The following is a 24,524-nucleotide window of genomic DNA, read 5'->3' as shown; positions in this document are numbered from 1 at the left end:
AATCAGTATTCATGCGCAACGGCGCCATCTCCTGCATGTATGGAGCAATGAACCGCAAAACTGATCTCCAATACACTCATGAATGGGCTGGAGATATAACATTTCAACCACATGGCTTCAATGTGTCCAGGATTTGTTGTAGCACAAGAGGCTGTTACAGGAAACAGCGCCGCACCCTTATAAACCTGTGGCTGGTAAGCTAGGAGAAAAGAATGTGGGATGTTTTTAAACAAAAAAAAAAGTTTTTTTTCTCCAGCCCGAGAAACAGGAACATCCCACTTTTTAGCATTAGATTGTCTAGAGGCATTGCATTGACTGTTACAGTGAATGCAGTGAATGCAGTGTTACAGTTCTCCAGATTCCATCTGGTCTCATCAGATCTCAAAAGCTGTGCAAGGCTGAGCCTAGCTAGTATTGGGATGGGAGATTTCTAAGGACATCCAGGATACTGTTGTATGTGATATGTGTGGACCAAACCAATATACCAGGGCTGGCAGGAAGTGCTGTCCTTTGGATGAGACATTAATAGTCCATTAGCGACACTCTGGCACTATTCGTATGAGAAGGGGTGATAACCCCGATGTCCTGGTTAAATTCCATACTCAGCTTGCACAGCCTTAAATTCGTAAGGTCCCTTAAGTTCCTCCTTCATTCAAATGATGATTGATCTTTAGCTGATCAGCTATATTGCAAGACTGCTGGTGCTTAATGGCTGCGCTACACAGTAGTGAAGGAAGCGGGTTGCCTCCTAGATAAAAAAAATGCCTTCAGTTGAAAAGCCTACATAAATGCAAGGAGCTGTTGTTACTTTTGCCATCATCAATGAATGGAGTGTATCATTTAAAAAGCCAGCATGGTCTTTTCTGGAAACTTTCATACAGAAGATATCATTTTCATGACAGACTAACGGTTGTTTTAATTTCTAACAATAAAGATATTCTAGTACTCTACATCACTTGCTTGTGTAAATTTGAAGTAGAACTCTGTTCTACATATACTGAGAACCCTTGGGGCCAGCGTCCTTTTGATGGTAGAAATACATTTCAACTGGCTACTCATTAAGACAAAGTGATTTCTGAAAAAATACAGTTTAATTTGTCAGCCAAATAATTAGGTATTTAATTATGATCAGGTTTAGAACAAAAAAACAGGGGCCTGGCTTGTTTAGGTGTGTTTCTTCTGTTCCCAAGAGCTTCAGCATACAGGACTTTACGCAGCCTCTCTTGAATGTGTTTGCCGTTATTTCTGACTAAACAGATTCAACTCTGTATTGGATAAAGCGGTTAGAAACTGGATTGATGACGAACCCTCCCTCATTGGAGTGACACTGTATTAGACGCTCCCACAGTTAGTGTGGAGAAAAGCTGAAAGCAAAATTTTAAAATGTGATCAAAATCGAAAACTGAAATCAATTAACGAAGAGGGCACAGGAGGTTCACCCGAAACACGATTAAGAACCACTGGTCTATCCCAAACTTGCAACAAGTCACCAACTTTTAAATATCCATCGCCTGATGTTTGGCTAAGGGCTAAGGGCCTAGAGCTCCTAGTAGCTGCAGTGCAGCATCCGACACGAAAGAAGTCGATGATTTATGTATTATTGAATGTTTACAAGTGTTTTCTGGGCTGGAAGCTGTTTCATCTCCAGTGCGCACTGGGCGCTCTAGTACGGCCGCTCACTGCTCTCAGACTCGATGGTGTTGAGTCGATGCGTTTTTTCCTCCGCACTCGTTCTTCCATTTCCGCTTCCTGGCTGCCTCGCCGTGCTTCCTGTGGCTGCGAGAGTGTGGTCCGGCCATATTGTCTCTGATACAGCAGAAATATCATCTTTGGCGATTCCGGCGAGAGGGAGAGGACTCGCAGCCCCCGCTGGAGCGAAGTGCCGCGGAGAAATTAAAGCAGAGGTACAGACCTGTCGCTCGGGTCCGGGCTTGTCGAGATGCGGCTGGGGGCGCACCCGGTAGCGGCGGGGGAGAAGTAGTGACAAGCCTCACAATGACGGGTCTAGGAAAGGCACACCATTAAACCCAGCCTGCTCACACACCTCACCGATCCGGTATATGGATGGATGTCTCTGTGTGTAAGAGAGAAAAAAAAATACATATAAAATTAACTCTTTCGCAACAGGACGGTCAGGAGCAGATAGGCTTCCCCTGAAATCGATAAAGATGGGGGGTGAGATGAGTGCACGGGGGTATATAGCGCACTGCTGGGACAATTTCCGTCTGCAAAAAATAGTGCCTTAACCGAAGGTGTTATATGCCTACCAGAAGAATCAATATTTATGCTCCAGCTGGTTTATTGCCTGAATAAGCGCTGGAAAACGTTTGTAAAGGCGCTTTGTTCGGAATAAACGCTCAGTGTTAAATGCAATCTCTAAATACAGAGCTTAAACACACGGCCGGCATTTAATTTATTTATTGTTAAAGCAAAAATCGATTTAACAATGCTCAGCTAAATCTATGATCTTGATCAAATATAATTCTGATCAAGGTATAATATAAAATCTGTTGATTCTCTTAATTCATTGGTTAGGTTTATCATTTAAGCCTAAATTGTTTCTTTTTTTCTGTGAGACAAGACTGAAATATTATCTAGATGTGGCCCGGCAAACTGTGACTCTTGTTTTTGCACTACCGCCTCGATTTTTTGCATCCTTTCTTCTTTAAAACTGAGCCTCAGTCGTCCTTATTTATGGCGATTCATTGTAGCGCTTGCATTCAGTGCTTCTCCGGACCCAAGCCAAGCAAACTGTCTTCTCCAAAGAAGGACAGCCAGACTTTGGTAACCATCTGTTCCTTTCTTTGGGCCCAAGCAGTTTCCTTCCATTTCATTTTGTGCTTGTAGACCCCTTACTATTATATCTTTAAAAATAGAACCATGCATGCTTTTCAGATTCCCATTCAAAGAGCTTTATTGGCATGACCGATTAATTACAGGGTTGCCAAAGCAGATGCAATTAACTGAGCATTTATGGAAATTTACAGGACAAACTTAGTGGACATTTTCATACAACACTTAAAACATTATTGTAAGACAGGCTCACTCTCTGTTCCTCAGGCTAGGAGATTGATCACGTTTCTCTTAGTTTGGCTGTACTAGTCCTAAATTTGTACCTGATCCTGGGCGTGGTTCTGTGCCATCTTTAATCCCTAAAATCCAAACACCTAGCTTTAAGTTGAACATCTTGAATGCGTCTTGTTGTTCTTTTAATAAGTCTGTGACAAAGATACTGATATTACTGGGTCCTGGTAATAGTGATCAATATTTTAACAACTAATTTCATAGAAGTGAATGTTACACAGTGCTTTGTTATTTGTGGTTCGAAGTTTATCAAACTGATTCACGCTAGGCAGCCTCACAGGTTAACGAACAGCAATGAGATGACAGGTATGACAGAGGTATCTCTGGAATCTGGTGAGAGAAATAGCTGCACTTTTCAAATTAATTTCACCTGGAGCCGCTGCTGTTTCGCGACCGGTTTTCAGTCAGATTAGGTATAGTTCAAATAGGTGTTCACCTTTTCCTGTGGCTGTTCGTTGTGACGGCAGGAAATGGTTTCTGGTATTGCATTCCCATGTCATTCCTCACTTCCTGCAGGTAATTACCACCTGTCTGTGCCTTTAATGCCTTGTAGGGGTCAGGAACTGAAGAATTTCAATGTTTCATCAAGCTTGGGCGTCTATCATTCTCCCATCCTTGTACCTTTATCAATCGTATGAGAAATCATATCTGTATCTCTGAAGGAGAGGTCCCTAACAAAACTGCACAAGCTCCAAAGTGACACAAGTCTTTATTTCTTGGAGTGATGATCCAAGATTGTGTGAGAAGAATTGTTTGGTACAATTTCGTTAAGGGAGAAAGTGACCAGATATAATTACCTGGAAATGTTTGTAATCTAATAGATATTGGAAGTATTTTTTTTTTGCAAAAGGACATTTCTATTGGGGGGCCGGCACATTTGTACAGTGGTGAGCATTGCTGCCTTGCAGTGCTAGGACACAGATTTCAATTCCAGACCTGGTGCGCTATCTGCGTGGAGTTTGTATGTTCTCTCTGTCTTTGTGTGCCTTTCCTCTCATCGTCCAAAAAACATACTGGGAAATTAACCCTAGGCGTGAGTGTCTGTGTGTGCCCTGCGATTGACGAGCGTCCCTTCCAGGGTGTATCTTGCCTTGCGCCTGTTGCTGGCCAGGATAGTCCCACGTGACTCTGAATTGAAAGACGTGGTCAGGAAATGATTGATTTACAACTGCGTCACCGTGCCACCCATAACCACATATTCGTAATCGGAAACTAAAACAAGTAACCCACAATCCTTCAGCTTTTGCTGTCTCTCTGCCAATTTACAGGACACGTGCAGCAGATGAGCAGTTTTGCACCATGTAACCCGACTGTACAAAGGCTGCTCTTTAGAACTGGCCACATTCTCCGCTTCTGTCATATAAGGGGTTGTTATAATGGCCCGCCTCCCCCACTGCATACTTTTCTTACCTGCAGGTCAGTGTTGGCACCCTCTCGCCTGAGCTGCAGAAGACGATCAGGGGGTTGTTGGGCATTGCAAACCTGGCTTTCGTGATTCCCCCTCTTTGCGGAGGTAAAAAATGAAGATGCCCTCTTCCGGTTTCACCTCATGGCGTCAGGAGCTGCCATTGAGTTTCAGCAGGTCCCAGTGATCCAGTGGACTGCTGTTGACAGGGATTTGATTCAGCTGGAGAATAAGAAGGCCCTTATTGGCCTGCAGAAAAGCAGATGGGAAAGCAGATACCTGGCATGTGATGAGTGAAGCATGCGATTGAGTAAAAACTTACTCCACAAATTAAGTGGGATGAAAATACCTGTCATTTCCTCCGAGTACATTAAAACTGGAAAATGGCTATAGGCATTTTTTAAATAAAATGTGAGCTGAACCACTGTGGATATTGATTTAGCCAGTACATTTATTAACTGTGTCCTGTAACTTGATTCCGTGTCTTTTTTTTTATTGAATACTGAATCAGAGGAAACTGCATTGGATTGTCTTGTGACATACAGCTGACGGTCTTGAGACCTGTTGGCTGTTGGGTGGCATAACGTTGTGTTTGACATTCGTCTTGCTAAGTTTGTAAAGGTAAAGAAAAATGGGAAAGGGTGTGGAACAGGCATGTACTGCTTTAAAAGTGGGTCCTGGTTCTTACTGGCTGCAGTCTGGTTCTGTTTGCTCCTGGTCCCCAGCACCCAAGCTCCTGTCTCGCAGAAACACTGTAGACAGTGCGAGCTGATGTCAGTGCAGGTGTCTGTACATCTGCAAGGCCCAGCCTGCGGAGGAGTGGTTAGGGGCCCTGGACTGGACAGTTGCAGGTTCCGTTTGTGGGTTTAGGGAGTGTCACTGCTGTGCCCTTGAGCCACTGACCTCGTGCTGACTGGGTCGGTCAGATAAGTCGGTTGAGATAAAAGCACCAGCCAAATTAATAAAAATAGGTCTGTGATCGGATAAATCTACTGTAGGTTTCTTTGTCAAAGGGTTTTTTTTTTCAGCAGGCATGAACGTATTTAAGCCTTCTCTGGTGTAGTGTAACTCTTTCCCCCAGGTCTAGCTTTTTAGAGTCTTGGAAAACGAGAACCGGTTTGCGGTCGGTGTTGAGCAAGGCTCCGTTGAGGGTCGCTGTGACATTGAGCAGCGTTCAATTTAATTAGAGCTGCTCTTTGCCTAACGAGGGCCAGACCCCAACGCCAGCAGCTCAGACTGATGACGGTGTGTTGAGGATCTCTCACGCTCGGATGAGGAGCTTTTGAGGATTGGAGCAGATCTTAAAATTGTGTAAGCTTTAGGCTTTTGTCTCTTAATACAAGCTTTTCTTAGATTGCCATGAACTTTGTTTCATGTTACATGAAAAAGGTCTAAAAAACCGCCAGCTTAACATGAAACTGATGCAACACTGTGGTTTATCAACCTTGGTATCTGAAGAATTACTGATGAGATTTGCGTATTTTTGTCATGGGTGTGGTCTTAGCCGAGATCAGGGAGATGAAACTGACAAGCCTGAATTTTTCTAACCAGATTCCTGGCCCAGAGCTGTGTTAATCACCTTGTATTGTTGTTTTTAATTGTAAGCAAGAGGTTAAAATTCTAATGCAGTGACCTGTGAATTTAATCCTTAATGAGTAACTACTAACTTCTCATTTGGGAGCAAAGAATGAAATTAAGCTACTTAACCTTTTGGTAAATGACTGTGCTCTAGATTTTTTTGTTGCTTAGTTAGTTGTGCTGTTGTGGCATTTTGTCTAGTTGCTGTTTCACATATTCATATGCCCTGACCTAAGTGAATGATTTGTGACTCCACTTGGTTCGTATTAACTGATTTTGGGTGGTTATACATCAGTAGAGGCCAATTCTATCTAGTAAAGTAGGAAACGTGTTTCCTACAGCAGCAGCAGCAGCCATGTCACTCTGCAACTCACAACTGGGACCCCACTGAAGCTAAGCTGGTGTGAGCCTGGTCAGTACCTGGGAAAAACTAAGGTTGCTGCTGGAAGAGGTGTTAGTGGGGCCAGCAGGGGGCGCTCACCCTAAGGTCCATGTGGGTCCTAATGCCCCAGTATAGTGATGGGGATGCTATACTGTAAAAAGACGCTGTCCTTCGAATGAGACGTAAAACCGAGGTCCTGACTCTCCGTGGTCGTTAAAAATCCCAGGGTGTTTCACGAAAAGAGTAGGGGTGTAACCCCGATGTCCTGGCCAAATTTCCCATTGGCCCTTACCAATCACGGCCTCCTAATAATCCCCATCTATGAACTGGCTCTGCTCTCCTCCCCACTGAGAGCTGATGTGTGGAGAGTGTACTGGCGCACTATGGCTGCCGTCGCATCATCCAGGTGGGGCTGCACACTGGTGGTGGAGGGGATCCCCATTACCTGTAAAGTGCTTTGAGTGGAGTGTCCTGAAAAGCGCTATATAAGTGTAATACCCATTGAGGAAAGAGGGGCTCTTCACCGCGACATTGTTTCTTGATATGCCTTTATGCATCACTTTGATACAACTCATTTATTTTTTAGAGGGGCATGACAGCAACACATTGGGGTTGATCCCATTTTAACTGGCAGCAAGGATTTCTTCTCTGGCCAGAAACGCAAAGCAGTTTTAGCTTCACAAAACCCTAGTTGTTTACTTTTACCTCTTTGGGTTTTTATAGCTTTCAAATTCGTCCTTATCGATTGAACACACACCGGATTAAACAGAACTGTCTAAGCCCATCTGCACTGTAGTCTGAAAGCGACACAGATACGTTATTTATAGCGTGACTGTTGGGTGGCTCAGCCCTTGCTCGTTTCTCATTCATTTCTGCCTAATTAGTAACAAAATTAATGATCAACTTGAATCAAAATGGTGAATTGATGGTTCAATTAAGTTAATTCAGAAGATTTTAAACGGGTATGGAGGCCGAGTCACTCAGATTGCAGGGATTAAAACATTTAATTATGTACAGTACTAATTAGCAGGTGATCTGTGAAATTAAGTGCCACAAAGGTGGTTAATCTTTCCACAGATTCATTGAAGCTTTATTAAGTACATTGCTATCATTACTGAGCTTTTTGAAAATGTTGTTTTTGGAATACAGACTAAAAATTATGTTGGCTCGAATGATTTGGATAAATACCCTCTAGAGAGATTTGATAGCGGTAATGTTTTACAGCAAACCTTGGATCAAGGGTCTCCTGAGTTCTGCAAATCTCCCGAAATCAAATTTATATAGATATGTGACACTTGTAATATATGCATCCATTAAGCAAGGAATGTGTTCAGATAAGAGTGGAAAGGTATTCAGATTTTTATTCCAGATGACCTCGGGATTTAACAAGTGTCCTGGTTAATAGTAAATATATTGTCCACTAGCTGTAGAAATTGGTGGTTCATGTAAGAGAGGAGCAGACCGTGGTGCACTGGATAGCACTGGGATGCAACTTCAATTCCGAACCTGGGGTGTTATCTGTGTAGAGTTTGCATGTTCTCCCTGCGTTTGCATGGGTTTCCTCCAGGTGCTCGGGTTTCCTTCCACAGTCCAAACATCTACTGGTAGGTGAATTGGCTTCTGGGAAAATTGCCTCTTGGCATGAGTGTGTGTTTTTGTGTGTCTGTTCTGCGATGGACTGGCGTCCTGTCCAGGGTGTATCCTGCCTTGTGCCTGTTGCTTGCTGGGATAGGCTCTAGCCCCCCTGTAACCCTGAATTGGATAAAGTTCTTAAAAAATGGATAGATGGCTTTAATGTAATGTTCACATATAGAGCAGGCAGGGACCTCCAACAGGCTCAGCCCAGCAGGTCACCTTTAAATCAACAGTCTCTAAAGATTTATCTATTCAGCATATGGTCTGAGGAATTAAAATTCTGGATTTTTAACAGTCATCACAAGTTCCGTATCTCGAACAGATGTTCGAACCCTGTTAGTCACCTGTTTTTAAAGATAGTCAATACTGACAGTATTGACGTACTTAGATCTTGGTCCTAAACCCTCTCTAAAGTACATAAGGGTAGTTACAACTATACATATCTCCATTTTAAAATGTGGTTTGCAAGTCCGTGCTAAAATTGATTGTTTTTGAAGGACAAAGAAAGGGTTAAAAAGCATACAAGATAGAGTATTTAGCAAACAAGAAAACACAGGAGGTGATTGTTTTCATAATCTTAAGAATTTTAGGTGAAGTTAAGTGGAGTGCTCCAGCCTCTAAAAATCTGTAATTATTCTTCAGTGATGCAGTGGTTATTTCTTAGTCAGACTGTGTGATTAAACATTAACGAATAAGAGAATCACCATAGGGGTGAATTAAGGGATAGTCTTCAATGCAGCTGCTTTTTATCATTGTGAGCACTTCTGTAAGTAGCAGATTATTTATAGTTGAGTTAGAGCTGATGAGTACATTTTTTTGGTGAGCAGGGCATAACTGATTCGCCACAGGTGGCCTAAGTGGCAAAGTCCCATAACCCAGGTTTCTGTTTCTGTTTTCTCTGTGCGTCTTTCCCAGCTGTACCAAAGAGCCGACCGCCCCGCCCCCTCCTCGGCCAGGCCCCGCCCACCCCTCCCGGCGTGCCACAGACGGACAGCGACCGAGCTGAGCTCCGCCCACTACGGCTCCGCCCCCGCGCCCCGCCTCCTCTGCCAAGCTGTCGGACATGTCGGGACCTGTACCGAGTAGGGCCAGAGTGTACACAGATGTCAACACACACCGGCCGCGCGAGTACTGGGACTACGAGTCCCATGTGGTGGAGTGGGGGTAAGTCAGCTATATCACCCTGCATCTCACAAGCTCAGCAGGTGTTAGCCTCCTGCTGGGAAAGGTAAGGTTATGGCTGGAAGACATGTTAGTGGGACCAGTAGGGGGCGCTCACCCTGTGGTCTGTGTGGATCCTAATGCCCCATTATAGTGGCGGGGCCACTCCTGCAAAAAAAAAAAAGGTGCCATCCTTTGGATGAGACATTAAACCGAGGTCCTGACGCTCTGTGGTCGTTAAAAATCCCAGGGCGGTTCTTGTAAAAAGTAGGGGTGTTACGCTGGTGTCCTGGTCAAATTCCTCCCTGGCCTTGACCTGTCATGGTCTCCTAATAATCCCCATCTCTGAACATGTTTCATTACTCTGTTCTCCTCCCCACTGATAGTTTGGAACTCCTTGTTAATTCACTCCATTGGGAGTGTCTGTGCTGCACTGGTGACCTCAAGCTCACTGGGATAAGGTTCAGATAAAGGTAGCATTTTTATTGCTGTTTACAAATGCCAACATCTATAAAAAGTTATGTCTGTGTATTCGTCCTCAAACCTGATGATGATTCCTTAATTATGTGCATGTATTTCAAATAAATCTGTCACCTTGAGTTCATGCTCTGTCCTGTTTTTGGAAGTCCAAGCTGCTTACCAGAAATGGAGCAAGAGCTTCCTTTTTGGTCGGGAGAGTGAAAGTTATTACATTAGCAATAGCAAAATCAGGTGCAGTCTGTTGGGCAAGTATGCCATCAGTGATTGACAGCAAACCAAAGAACCCGACTGAGCAGAAGTTAAATATGTGACAGTATTCTTTGAACTGTAAGGAAATGTAGAAGACGTTTTTCTTGTCCAACTTGTAATGCGTTACAAACCTGACAAACTTTTCAAGTTGCTTTTCAGTTTGAGTGTTTATGAACTCGATCAGATTTTATTTTCACCCGGAAGAAATGTTAACCGTTCTACCAAGCTAACAATGTCGCTGATGTGTGGTTTTGTTCTTGCAGTAACCAAGACGACTACCAGTTAGTACGGAAGTTAGGCAGAGGCAAATACAGCGAAGTCTTTGAAGCAATCAACATCACAAATAATGAAAAAGTAGTTGTGAAAATACTGAAGGTAAGATGGTGTCAAGCTCTGAATAATTGTATACCTGTCCGTACTTTTGTACTTTGTGACTGACCTTTTGATGGGTGATTGAGCACAGGTTGGAGCCATTACAAGTTGTTTGGAATTTTTTTGAAGAACGTAATGTCAAGACTTCTTTTAGGAAAGACAAATATCCCAGGTAAAATCAAACAACATTCTCAAAGTTTTCCTCAAAAAATGTCGAGAAAAAAACAGCTTTGTGGACAATTCACTGAAACATGCTCTTTTCCAGTTTCCAGGAACTATAAATAAATATTGAAGTAGCATTTTAGACTTTGCTTTAGCATCTGAGTGACCATCGGATTACCCACATTGTCTGGTAACTGATGGTATCAGTCTTTAACAACATTTGCTCTGCACGTTCAGGAATGTAGGTAGAGCAAAATATGTCTTATTACATGCCTGGCTTTTCTCTAGCATAAAACCTTGCAGATGTCTTGTATAACCTCGGTTGAAGCAGTGATCAGTGGTTTGCTGGATTTCTGTGGTTGTTTGCCATTATCTGCTTCAAATGGCCAGTGCATCACATGTGCTTTTATAGTCTGAGCTGTTAAAAACAACATTTTGAAAGGGATGTACTGTAATACCCCTGTTTCCTTAAACCTATTTTGTCATCAGCTGATGACAGCAGTTGAGAGCTCCGGTGCGTGCTTCGGTCTTTAATCTGACAAATCCTGTCTCCGCAGCCAGTAAAGAAGAAGAAAATTAAGCGCGAGATTAAGATTCTGGAGAATCTGCGAGGAGGCCCCAATATAATCACTCTCCTAGACATCGTCAAAGACCCTGTGGTGAGTGACATAGGGGCAGGACAGTTATCTGTGGTTTTGGACGCAGCGATTAATGACAATTCACCATCCACACGATGAGAGTTATGCTGTTACAGCTGCACATGATTAGTAGGAAATGTGCATAACATAGCAAAATATCTGTTGTTTTGCCCTTCGTTGGGGCCCTGAAGTTTCCATTAAGACTAGTTGTCTCCAGCAAGGCTGGTGCTTTTTCTAGGCTTCTTTAAAACAACAGCACCTGAAGACATGAGAACAACTTGAATAGGTCCTGTTAAGATAGTAACATTATAGTTTAGCTTAAGTGTCAATTTGGAACCTGGAGATGCAGTGACTGTTCAGGACCGGGATTGAATACCCTTGATTTCAATCTCAAGGGGTGCTGTGAATTATGGAAAGATTATGCTTCCATTCAGATTTTGCAGTGAGATAGCACTAGCAGTGTAGCAGTAGTTGTAACAGCATTGGACTTTAGAGTTGCTCGAAATTATGTTCCATGGAGCATTGAAACCTGTGTTCTCTACCCTTTGACATTTAAATTATGAAAGAGTGTTTTTTAAGACCCCTTAGCATTTATTTTTTTCACATGCTTTTTAAGATCATTAGTCATTTATTTGTAGTAACAATGTTGAGGTATGTGTAGCTTATCCCAATCTTTGGTCACAGTAACTGTAAGATGCTTAGAATTCTCAGGTCACACCCCTTAATCTATTAAACTGTGCATTTTCAAATTTCTATAATTTATCATTTTAACAGGGTAGCTCCTAAAAGTCATGTAAAGGATTGTTTGCAATTGTATGCCTTTTTTAAGCATATCATTATAAAAATGGTTAATCCTGAACCTCTGATCTTGTATATTATGGATGTGTTAGTTTTACCCATTTAGAATTTAAATAATGCTTTTTCTCTCTTAATTTTCTTCAGTCAAGGACACCTGCTTTGGTGTTTGAACATGTTAACAACACAGATTTCAAGGTAAATCTTTTATTCTTTACAATTCGGCAGCGTTCTGATTAGCCTTTAAGAGAAGGGAGGTTGTATTTCATGAAGTTGTATAAAAGCACTGTCAGGAGTTCTGAGACCATTCAGCCCTGGTTAGTAGTTAACTGATTTTTAGAGATCTAATCCATCCGTTTCTTTAAAGAAAACAGGGTATCGGCTTCAACAGCATGTCTAGGTGGCTTGTTCCAAGCTCCCTCAAACCTTTGGGTAAAGAAGTACATCCTATTCTCAGTTTTAAATACATTAATACTTTTTTAATTAACTTCCAATGTGTTTCTATCATATCCTTTGAAAGTTAAGCGAGGCTCGTCTGTGTCTTCTCTCGTGAATACTCCTAGGGTTTTCGTTATGGTATGAACCTAGTTCTCCACACATGAATTCCTGACAGGGTCATTATGAAACTGCTAAACTGCTAAGGGAGTTTGCCATGTCAAGTACAAGATCATGGTCCTCCCTGCCCTTGGGGTCTGTCAGTTTCGTTAAAGGTCTCTGGCTGTCAGAACCTCCCAGAAATTCCCATGACATGTTGCGCTGCGCGATTACACATTTTTTAAAAATAAACTTGAAGATTTCCAGCTCAATGAAGCGACTAAAACAACTGATGAATGTATCTCAGAGGAGGTGCAACACATTTTCCTGTAGATATAAAAAAGTGAAGAGAAGTTCATTAGCATTTAATTCAAAGTCTCAGTATAAATTTGCTTGACTGAGCGGAAATGTGGCGAAGCACAGCTGCACTGGTTTCTATTTATTCATTATTTCAGTCCCCAGAACATCGCATGAATCCCCTTTTAACTTGTAAAAACATTGCTTCTGGGTCAGTACAGTTTCAATATCTTTGTGTTTTAAAGGACTGAGTTATCCTTTCAGACTTTATCGCTACAGGGATATGAGCACTTTCCTGTTTACAGTGATTCTGCTAAGAGACCTGTGCATGCTGAAAGGACCAATAACCTGTTTTTATCTTTCTTTAAGAAAGAGGCATATCATGATGAACAGTTCCATTCATTGACTTGTGCGTACTGTATGAACCCTGTCAGCATTGCAGTGGGTTGAGTGCAGTGAAATAGAGTGGAAACAAATAGCTTAGTTCAAAATGAGGATCTGACATTTTAGCCCAGAGCGACCAAGATAGTTTGTTCCACTCTGCAAGTCAGAGTAGCTGAGCAGCATTTTCTGCTCTTGATTCTCAAATGGGCAGGAGATTTTGTCTTTTAATGTCAGCTTGGTATTTCATTTGAAACTCGATTGGTTAAAATATATCTTCATTTTCTCTTAAACGATAAAATGTTGTGATTGTCATTCTCAGATGCATTGCAGTTTTACCTATCCATGTATAATACATACCAATACGTCACAAAAGAAATCCAATATTTTCTCAGTTGCTGTAGAAAATGGAAAACACCTTTGGTCTTATCCAAAGTGAGAGTAACATGTTTCTTTTTTGTCAACCAACAGCAGTTGTATCAGACCTTAACGGACTACGACATAAGATTCTACATGTACGAGATCCTAAAGGTAGGTGTGGGATTGACTTCTTGGCAAGAGACCTCAAATTTAAGATTCATTTCTTCATGTTTTGTATGAACCTAAGCACAAAACAGCTTAGGGATTTTCAGCAGTGGTCTGGTCAGGGGTCAGAGCTGAAAGGCTGTGACCCAGTCCAGTTTTGAAGAACCACATCCCTGCAGGTTTTCTATTTGTCTCCAGTTGTTAAGGCTTGAAACTTAGCGGTGCCAGTTAGGAAATCTTTAGAATAGACTAGTTATTTGGTCACTTCTAAAACACTCATCTGCAAAAATGATTAGTTCACTAACTATATGAACTCAGGAGTGGTCCTAGTCCAGATCTCTGTGGCACTCCACTGATTACATAACCCCTTATATGTGATATTTGTTATGTCAACCAATTCTAAGTATTAACACGCATTTCCCCGAATGCATACAGATTGTAATTTGAGAATTCCTCGTAAAATTATAACCTTATAAAAAGACTTAAATATAAAAAGCACAATTGGAATGAGAATAAGAAGTCCAATGTAGCTCTTGAGGACCAGCCTAACAGAAGTCATTTGAAATCCCTTCTGATAAGTTAGGATGGACTATCTTTCCAACTATTTTAATAGAGCTCCTGCTTGGCTGTGCATCTTGGTGACCGTAAACGTGTTCATATTTGGTTGACACTTTTGTGCAAGGCAACTTCCATTTGTTTCCACTTCCATCTGTTGCTCCACCTGGGATCTGAACTCGGAGCCCTCACCGGTAATTCCCAGTGTCATTTCAACAGAGCGTCAATGTTCAGTTTCCAGTTCAGGTTGGAGTTTGGGAAAACTCGAGAATAGTTTTATCAGCAAATCAAAATACCTGTTGAATCTCACAGGAGTCCATCAAGTCAGGGTGATAATGACAATATACATGACAGTATCTCAGCAACAGATAGGATGTTGGTAGTGGTTTCTTTTGTTCCTGTAATTGTTCAAGTGCTCCCTGCTTTCACAGGCTCTGGATTATTGCCACAGCATGGGCATCATGCACAGGGATGTCAAACCCCACAATGTGATGATTGACCATGAGCACAGGAAGGTAACTCCGTCTCTTTCTTGTTTGATAATGTTTCATCCTTGGTGCAACTGCTCAGGTGTACTAGGCATTCAGGCGGGACGGAATATATTTTCTCCATTATTTCAGTTCTTGTAACTGTTGATTAGTCTTTCTCGGGTTTTGAGGAAGGAAATTCACGCCCCTTCCTCCTTACAGAACTCCTTCAGCTCTGTTACACCTGAGAGCTGCCTTGCATGGACAGCTCACCTGAGGTCTTGCCACAATATTGCAGTTGGTTTCAGCTCCAGACTTCTGTAAAACACTGTTACAAACATGGAATGTCTTCTGCTGCAGCCATCCTTCTGTTGATCTGCTTGTATGTTTAGGGTCACTGTCTTGGTTGCCAGATCCACTTTTGGTTCAAGTCATGGATGGCTTGACGTTCTCCTCTAAACAAACTTTTTTAAGGTGTGTCTTCATTTGCACCTTTGGGGGGAGGGGGGGAATGGAGACAATAGATTTTGAGAACTTCATGTTAGTTGGTTTCTCAGTGTTGTTTTCACACTTCCATCACTGTGCTTCATGGGTGGGATGAGGTTCTTCTCTTCAAAAGCAGTGTTGGCTTTTCACTGATTATACCATTACTCTTTGAGGCCAAAGAACTGCACCTTTGGCTTGTCTGTTCAGTAAGCATTGTTCCATAAGGTCATCTATGTGCTCCTTTGAGAACTTCAGATGAGTAGCAGTGCTCTTTTTGCAGAGCAGGGGTTATCTCCTTCCATGAACTCCATTCTTGTTCAGTCGTTTTCTGATAGTTAAGTCAGGAACCGACACATTGGCCAAGATTAGAGTAGCCTGCAATTCCTTGGATGTTACCCTGGGGTTCTTTCCTTGATGATTTCCAGTTTGCTCTTGGAGAGATTTTAGTAGGACATCTGCTCCTGAATAGAGTGACATTTCTCCATTTGTCTGACAGTAGATTGACGGAGCCCAAAACCCTTAGAAATTGTTTTGTAACCCTTTCAAGGCTGATGAGCATCAATAACTGTTTCTGAGGTCCCTAGAGATTTCCTTACATTGTGGCATGACTTGTTTTCACAAACCTGTATGGTGAATACCAAACTTATGATGTTTCCGATCTTTATAAGGGCGGAACCTTCCAAACTCAGTTTAATAAACTTTGGGGTTCAAAAACGTCTTCTTGGCACCATCATTTTGCCCTATTAAATCACTCTGCACTTGGTTTGTAGCAGCCACAGTTCGTGGACAGTCTTTTATTTTTTTACCTTTAGTCTGCTGGTAAGTCCGGTTTTTCCTGTTAATGCCATCAAGAGAAAATTGGTGTCGTCGATTAAAGGCTTTCCTTGTGATTAGCTGCTGCGAATAAAACCTGAAATCCTGGTTATGTTCAGATTTCCTCTCCTGCCAAGTGCTTCAGATTCTCACATTCCTTCCCACACAGAGCTGATAAACCAGACAAGAGATTCCTGCAGCTGGTCTTCTGTCTTTTAAAAGTGAATCACCCACAGTGTCTTTCTAACCCCTTTCGTAAAAAGCACCATCCAAACTATAATTGTTTCCTGCAGCTCAGATGCTGCACAAATAGTTTTACAGCTGTACCATGCACATGTGCTAAAATGTTTGTGTTCCCTAGTGTTTAGCACTGGGTCTCTGCTTCAAATCCAGCTGTTCATCTCTTTGAAAACGAGTGTAGTACCTTGAAAGCTTTTTTGGATGTTTATTGAATAGATCTGTGAAGGCAGTCTGATTGGTATGGATCTCTCCTGCCATCTTTCATTTTCAGCTTTTTATGGATGTCCTGATCATACCCTGTCAAAATATTTGACACTGACTGGCTGATATTCATTTGGTGTGTATCTGTGCATTTCTGCAGTTGAGGCTTATCGACTGGGGACTGGCTGAGTTCTACCACCCTGGGCAGGAGTACAATGTGAGGGTCGCCTCTCGCTACTTCAAAGGCCCGGAGCTCCTTGTAGACTATCAGGTGAGATGGACCGTGTTGTTGCTGTTAGAACAGGCTCAGATTTGCTTGGTTCTTCTGACTCGTAAATATAGCTGAGAAAAATACAGCTCTGATGTGATCCATGTTTCTGATGTTTGACATGAAGTACAGCTCAGGAAAACAACTGAACACTTTTCTTGGTGAAGGTCATCCATAGCTGCACATCTGCAATGTGATGGTTCATTGTGCTTTTCATGCCATGTTTTATGCCTGTTTAGCAATAAGAAAATGAAAAAATAACTTATTACAGGCAAAACTTAAATCTTGTTAAAATGCAAATCTGGCACCTGCTTTCACCTAAGGAAAGAATGCAAAACAGTTCTGTTTTGACTTGAGGATTGAGATTTTTTCATAGTGTTGCAGGTTTGTTAATAGACTTTCCTTGTTGTGCTGGAGGCATTCAACGAATAACCACTGTTTTAGCAAAAAAAACATTCCTGGTCTATTAACCAAGCCCACGTAGTGTTCGCCCTTTGGTCAAGGTGAATATTTTTATCTGGTGCAGATGTATGACTACAGTCTGGATATGTGGAGTCTGGGCTGCATGCTGGCGAGTATGATCTTCAGAAAGGAGCCCTTCTTCCATGGCCACGACAACTACGACCAGGTATGCTTGGAAGTGCCCCCACACACGGTTTCTTCCCCCCAGCAGTCCGCATCATAAACAGCTCAAATTAGCACCTGCACTTTAAGGTACTGCACTGTTTGCACTATGTCCTGGCTTGGCTGTATTATAACGTCTGTTGTCTTAAGTTTATTGTCCATGTCTGTTTGTCATTTGTGCCTATTTTTTTTTCCCTAATGTTACTGGGTACAGCTGAACGAGTAAGCATTCCAATACACTTGTTGTATATGACAAATAAAGAAATCTTGAATACAGGAGTGCAGTAACAGTCATGGTAACAAGACCCTGTGAAGGGGTATAGAGAGAGATCTAAAGCCACGTCCTGTTCCTTAGGAACTATCCATCCATCCATTTTCTGACCTCTGTATACAGTTCAGGGTCGCAGGAGAGCTAGAGACTATCCCAGGAACCAGCAGACACAAGGCATTCACTGCAGGACCAGTTCCGTTGAAGCCAGTTTAGCCGACCAGTCTGCCTTTGGACTTTTGGCACAATTGCTTGATTTGTGAAGGGACAGGGGGAAGTACGTTTTTCAGTAATGATCCCTCTAGGACAGAACTGGAGCAGAGTAGTGTCTCATTTTGCCTGTTCGTGTCCCAGTCATTACCTTTACAGCTCTAAAACCGATTTCAGCAGCATTTGACATCATCTGAGAAGAAAACGGGGAAAAATGACATTGAAGGAAGGTGGTGGGTGTTTTTTGTCCACCTACAAAAATGGTTTTGTTTTGTTTTTTCTCCACAGCTGGTGAGAATAGCTAAGGTCCTGGGGACTGAAGACCTCTACGATTACATTGACAAGTACAATATAGAACTGGAGCCTCGGTTCAATGACATTTTAGGAAGGTGGGTTTTTTTAATTGTCACAGTGAAAACACTGTGCAAAACCGTCTGTGTGTTTTGAAGCAGTGTGAAACCTAGAAAAATTCTTCTTTCCTTCCTGGAAATCTCATCTCCAGTCCCCGGGGACAGAAGAGTTTTCTGGTTCTGTTCTTCCTGAACAGAAACATTTAGCATATGAAATATTTAACTAATTTTAATATTGAAATATGTAACTGTGTGCCATCATTGAGAAGCCGGGCTATTTTGAATGGATTAAAAGCCTTCGGGGGTACTGGAAAACAAATTGGTCCTCCGTTTTATCATTTGAGTTCATATGTAGCACTTCGTTAATTTTATCGTGTCCCAGATCTGAACGTGATGGTGAATCCGATGGTTTGTCAGTTGATACTGTCATTACGCCTCTCCAGCGTGACTTTATTTCTGCCTTGAACAGTGCTCTGTGCACACTCACCCTCCAAGTATAAACTACACATGTGAGATTCACCTTCCCTTCACTTACAGACTCTCTCATTTTTCTCTGTTGGCACGATACCTTCATTTTAATTGTTAATTGTTCAAACCCAAGCTCCAGATGAGTAGGAATTCTGAGTGAGAACATTCGGCCATTTTGGGGGATGGGGAGAGTTGCACTTAGCCTAGTTAGCCTTAAATTGAATGAACATCGACCAGATCAAGAGCGTGCGAGTTCAGTTGGAATAAAAACTGTAGTGGCTTTGGAATGCGGAGGACTGGACCTCGAGACCAGAGCTCTCCCTTTCATGTACAGTCTGTGGCCCGTGTAAGCTCACCCCTGCCTGAACTGTCTTGTCTCCCAGGCACTCTCGCAAGCGATGGGAGCGCTTCGTTCACAGCGAGAACCAGCATCTGGTCAGCCCTGAGGCCCTGGACTTCCTGGACAAGCTGCTGAGATACGACCACCAGGCGCGGCTGACGGCTCGCGAGGCGATGGAGCACCCTTACTTCTGTAAGCCAGCAGGCCTCTTCGCACAGCGCCCTCCCAGGGCCCGTGTGTCGAGACCTTGGGTATTCTGGTTTCCAGCCTTTTGGCAGCCTGGCTGCCCTTAAAGGTGTAATTACAGCCTCTGTCTTATTTGCACGTTGTCAAAGCCGGGGTATGTTAGTTCTAGTATTTTTTGTGCCAGAAACTTGTGCAAAGCATTATAATAATAAGCAGTCTGCTCTGATTTTTATGGGGTTGTTCACGTTCTATTGTTTATGATAAAGTAATGGAAAGATGCCTCAGAATTTAGCTGGCAGCCATATCAGCCTGCAGCTCGCAACTGGCAGCCCACTGAAGCTCAGCAGGTGTGAGCCTGGTCAGTACCTGGGTGGGAGACCTCCTGGGGAAAACTAAGGTTGCTACTGGAAGAGGTGTTAGTGGGGCCAGCAGGGGGCGCTCACCCTGCGGTATATGTGGGTCCTAATGCCCCAGTATAGTGACGGGGACACTTTACTGTAAACAGGTGCTGTCCTTCGGATGAGATGTAAAACCGAGGTCCTGACTCTCTGTGGTCATTAAAAATCCCAGGACGTTTTTCGAAAAGAGTAGGGGTGTAAATATTTCCCTTTGGCCCTTACCAGTCATGGCCTCCAAATAATCCCCATATCTGAACTGGTTTCATCACTCTGTTCTCCTCCCCACTGAGAGCTGGTGTGTGAGGAGTGTACTGGTGCACTATGGGTGCCGTTGCATCATCCAGGTGGGGCTGCACACTTTTGGTGGAGGGAAGTCCCCATTACCTGTAAAGCACTTTGAGTGGAGAGTCCAGAAAAGCATTATATAAGTGTAAGCAATTATTAATTAATTTCAGAAAGTATATTTTAAGCCATCATGCAGAGTTATTGTTGGGCTGCATCATTTTGCGGTGTTCAAAAAGAATGTTTTTTCTGCCCATCTAAAAGCTTTTTTTAGACCTCTTTCATGCGTCCTCGTTTAGGACTCCCAGCTCATTGCTGTGAATATGTTGAGGGCTTTGTACATTTTAAAAGTGCTTATTTCTTGCTTTGGATCTTTTCAGTCTTGTTAGACCACTGTTTTCTGTGAATGTCCTGCCGTCTCCACAGAGCTATGTTTTTCTTTAGCAAATGCTGTCCTCTGCTGTCGAAATACAAATATTGCCTTTGACCTCTTCCTTTTTAAAGCACAGCTTATATAAGGGCTTCAGGTTTAGCATATTGGCATATATATTGGCATTTCCTTGAAGGAAAAGGCTTTATTAAAGGGAAAGCTATAGAGATTAAGTACAGCTTTCCTATCTCAGCATCAAGCGTGCGATAAATGTACATTTCATATTTCTTTCCTTGCTTTCTGGCTGGTGCTGGCCATTACAGGAAATATATAACTAGGCTTCTATTCCTCCAGACTCCAATAACAAGGAGACTGTGGCATGTCTAATCATTTGTTTCTGTCGGATTCATAGCCTGATCCCATGTCAGCCCAAGACAGACTTTAGTTCGTACTGCTGGGGTTTGCAGCAGACAGGTGTGGATTTCCGGTGAGTGCTGATGTGGGCTTCTCGTCTTTGCAGATCCTATTGTAAAAGACCAGTCTCGAATGGGAGGGTCAGCCAACATGCCCAGTGGCAACACACCTGTGAGCTCAGCCAACATGATGTCAGGTGAGAAGCACATCCTTTCCGGGCTCAAGGGCAGTGTGGTCAGACTGGCACTGGGTGCTGAGCAGGGGGCATGATCCATGCAGGCCAAGATGAAGCATAAGTCTCTTCTGTTGTCCCCTCTCTGGATGTGCAAGGAGTATCACCTCCATTTTTTTTCCTGTGTGTGAAGCTTTTAAAAAAATATAATATAATATTCATGTAAGATGGCACCCTTTTTCCAATTTAAAATAAGAAATGATCCAGGCACTTTCCAAGATATATCTTCCAGTAGCCCAGCTTTAAAACCTTGTTGGTGATATGTCTGTTCAGAACCCTTGGTTTTTTTTTATGTCTTAAAATACATTGGATCTTTGAATCCAACTGGTGTGCCATAGTATAAGGAAATAGTAACATTGAAATCTCTAAATCATCATATAGCTTTGTGACTTTTCGTAGGCAAGGCTCGGGGATAATCAGAGTTGGTTGCCTGGGTACTTAATGTTAAACCATTACTCTGACTGGTAAAGCACGTTGATTGTTGGTAGTTATCTGTACTTGTGTTCTGATAACTGTATAAAGAACAACAGTTTTAATGTAGTGTATAATGCATCAAAGAATCCTTCTGGAAAACGTAATGTCAACATGAACGAAAAGTTAAGAAAATGATTGAAAATGTTGCATGCTGATGAAAAGACTTGAATAGACAGGGCCTTCATTTCCAAAGAGGTAACAAAGATGTAAGGCTCAAGAGTGTTGCTGGAAATGGAGTGGTTGAACAGTATGGCTGGACTATTCCAAGTCTTCAGGCAGATTATGGAAACCTGACACTGTGCTGTTGTTCTTTCAAATAAATATGAAACCAAAGTCCTGCCTGCTCATAGGCGTGAAAGAATCCTGGGCACTGTGGCACAATAGAGTACTGGTCCTCTTCTTCATTACCTTATTTCCTTCATGTTCATTCTGACTACCTAAATGCCCTCACTCAAGAATAGTTATCCCAGTCATTCCCTGCTTTTCCTTATATTGGGCATGTGTGGATCAGCACACTGTGTGCCTTTCCAGAGAGTATGGCAGATCAGTGGTGTGTTAAGGCAGTCCCTCTATAGCATTCTTCAGAATGAGTGACATTCAATAAATGCAACACACTATCATCGTTTCTTTTATTAACTGTTGCCTGCTACATGTATTTTCAGGGATTTCTGCGATGCCAACTTCCTCTCCCCTCGGTCCTCTGGCTGGCTCTCCGGTCATTTCTGCCACCAACACCTTGGGCACACCAGTGCCGGCTGCAGCTGGTGCCCAGCAGTGATGTCACTTCCCTTTGACCTCTGACCCCGGCTGGAGTGGCGGTTGCCTTCTGACCCCTTTTTAACTGGGTTGATTGCTGAAGAGGTCCAGGAATGCCACCTCTGAACGGTTTTGCTTGTGGATTTCTAAGTTCAATGAACCCAAACTAAGTAAATGGATGAATTTTCTTTTTTGTATATTTTTTTGTATGTCCTAGATATACAGATATTCCATGCGTTTGACAGTTGGTAATAAATCTTGTGTGTGTGTATATTTAAATAAATGCATATACACACAAGCACTCATACACCTGTGTGTGTATTTACAGGGCTAGCACAAAATAGAGTGATACCTGCATGGACGTACAGCATTACCTTCAAATCCAGGTGCATTGTGACACAGATTACACACAAGACAAGTCAAAACATGCAAAAAAAATTAAACCATCAGGACCACAAGAGGCAGAGCAGCTTACCCTCGAAGTGCAATTGAAACGAAACCTCGTAGGGCCACCTGCAGTTCAAACCTAAACATGCTCATCCTGGAACAAAAAACTCTTTATCATCGCTCCTAGGAAGAGAAGGGACAGTATGACCCATGCAAAGATGAGCATCGGCCGCCCGCCATCTCAAAACACGCTGCTTTTATAAGTGGAGAGATCCGAGGCTCGTGTCTGAGAGAGTCCACTCCTTGACTGTTCTGCCCAAGCCCAGCACACAGTCTCACAGAGCCGGTCGCCTCTGTGATATCTCAGTCTCGCTGATCACTCTCCTTAAACAACGTCCACATGGCCAGCAGGCATGTGGTGGCACGGACACCCACACCTCACCTTGGCCTTGTAAATCTGAACCACGACGAGTAATTTAACGACAGTACTATCTTGTCATCTGAAGCTTCTTCTAAGCCATCTTAAGCCAAGCCATCTGTCAGATCCTTTTGTGTTGCAAAGCACACCTCTTTACTCTGCTGCTCTCATCAGTCACTTAAATTCGCTCTAGTAGCATAACCAAAGCCAATACTGGATTACTTGGGAAAAACAAAGATGACCAAAATGCTTTTTTTTAAAACAAAAATCAAAACTGGTACTGTCTTTAAAATGCTTTAAACTTCCACTGTTAACGGTATGGACATCCTGTAGATAGTTTTAACTTTGAGAGAGGAGAAAAATAACAGCACAAGGGTTATTATTCGGAGTGCTTAAAAAAAAAGTTTTCTGTCGCATCTGCTCTTAAAACCAGAAGAAAGTGTCTGGAATCCTCATAACGAAATGTTCCTAATAATCCTTACTGTTCTTCTGGCAGATGTGATATAGGGTGAAACGGTTCTAGATTTGTTTAGTTTGTATCAGGGTTTTTGTTTTTCACAAACTGTCACTTAATGCAATATTGAAGGACACGTCTAAGATGAACTTGAAGGGTTGAAATTTTTCTGCCTTTAGTGCCATTGATGCGAATCTTGTAAACAAATAGTCTTGTAAGCTTAGACTTGGCTGTAAATATGCATTTGCAACTTTTATTTTCCCCTTTTGAGATCTTGAAACATGCGAATCCTTAATAATACACTGCAGTTATGAAGATGTTTGAGCCCTTACCATTACTGTATATATATTTTTGTCCTCTTATGTGGAAGACCAGTATTTGAGACTATTTGTGTAAATAAACAGTTGTGTTTTATTTATCAAGGGTACATTGTAAGTAATTGTGTGTCATTTCAGGATATTTTGTTTATTTTTTTTCTTTTTAAATGTGATGCAATATAAATTCTTTTACTTGGTTCTTGCAGAGGAGGAAACGCTACAGTTACAGCCTTGAGGAAAGGTATAATCAGCCTGTTGTTCTTGGTTCAGTCACTGGCTCCTGGTTCAGCTTTCATTAAAACCTGGAAATCCGGTGTTTGTAACTGTTGACACCATACTGCAGGTGTGTAATAGCAAAGAAACTGGCTGGGGGACTGAATTGAATTCTTAGAGATCCAAGATCCAAAATCGGGAATTTCCCTGCCCCAGAGTTTAGATGTGACCGATTATCTCTGTATATTTGGAATTGGGAGGCTGAGAGAGCAAAGATGGTGACCTGAATGCAGGAGAGCCAGACAGGTCTCTAAATCTTTAACTTAGATGTGGTTACTACTTTTGCTTGTTGATTTAAGAGTTTGTGTATTAAGGTTTATAATGAATATAAGATAAGATCACTTCATTGGCCATATACAATTTCTTGCATTAGGAATTGGTCTTTTCGCATACCCCAGCTTGCTCTCCATGAGACACACAGACAGGGAGAGGAGCTTGGGGTCAGAGCGCAGGGTGAGCCATCTATATGGGGTTCCTGGAGCAGTTGGGGTTAAGGGCCTTGCTCAGGGGCCCAAACTTCCAGCCACAGGCGGAGATCCTTAGCCACAGAGCCACCACACCGTATGGCAATGTTAGTAAGAGGCTTTGTTCAGTG

At 42.5% G+C, this 24,524-nt stretch overlaps 1 protein-coding gene across 2 annotated transcripts; it reads left to right on the top strand.

The window, feature by feature from the left end:
- Positions 1 to 1,742: 1,742 nt before the first annotated feature.
- csnk2a4 (casein kinase 2, alpha 4 polypeptide) lies at positions 1,743 to 23,757 on the top strand. Of its 2 annotated transcripts, XM_088607689.1 has the most exons (14): positions 1,743 to 1,904; positions 4,501 to 4,597; positions 9,000 to 9,248; positions 10,238 to 10,349; positions 11,066 to 11,167; positions 12,089 to 12,139; positions 13,625 to 13,684; positions 14,665 to 14,748; positions 16,601 to 16,711; positions 17,235 to 17,336; positions 18,099 to 18,199; positions 19,012 to 19,160; positions 20,725 to 20,814; positions 21,987 to 23,757. In XM_088607689.1, the coding sequence occupies exons 3-14, from the start codon at positions 9,148 to 9,150 to the stop codon at positions 22,100 to 22,102; spliced, it is 1,179 nt and encodes a 392-aa protein (XP_088463815.1). In that variant the 5' UTR covers positions 1,743 to 1,904; positions 4,501 to 4,597; positions 9,000 to 9,147; the 3' UTR covers positions 22,103 to 23,757. The 2 variants fall into 2 exon arrangements, with proteins under 2 accessions (XP_088463815.1, XP_088463814.1); XM_088607688.1 differs by lacking the exon at positions 4,501 to 4,597.
- The last annotated feature ends 767 nt before the right edge of the window (positions 23,758 to 24,524 follow it).

The sequence above is a fragment of the Lepisosteus platostomus genome, chromosome 15 (genome assembly GCF_059453375.1).
Source record: "Lepisosteus platostomus isolate fLepPlt1 chromosome 15, fLepPlt1.hap1, whole genome shotgun sequence".
Classification (NCBI taxonomy): Eukaryota; Metazoa; Chordata; class Actinopteri; order Semionotiformes; family Lepisosteidae; genus Lepisosteus; species Lepisosteus platostomus.
This window is presented reverse-complemented; position numbering and strand designations above follow the sequence as displayed.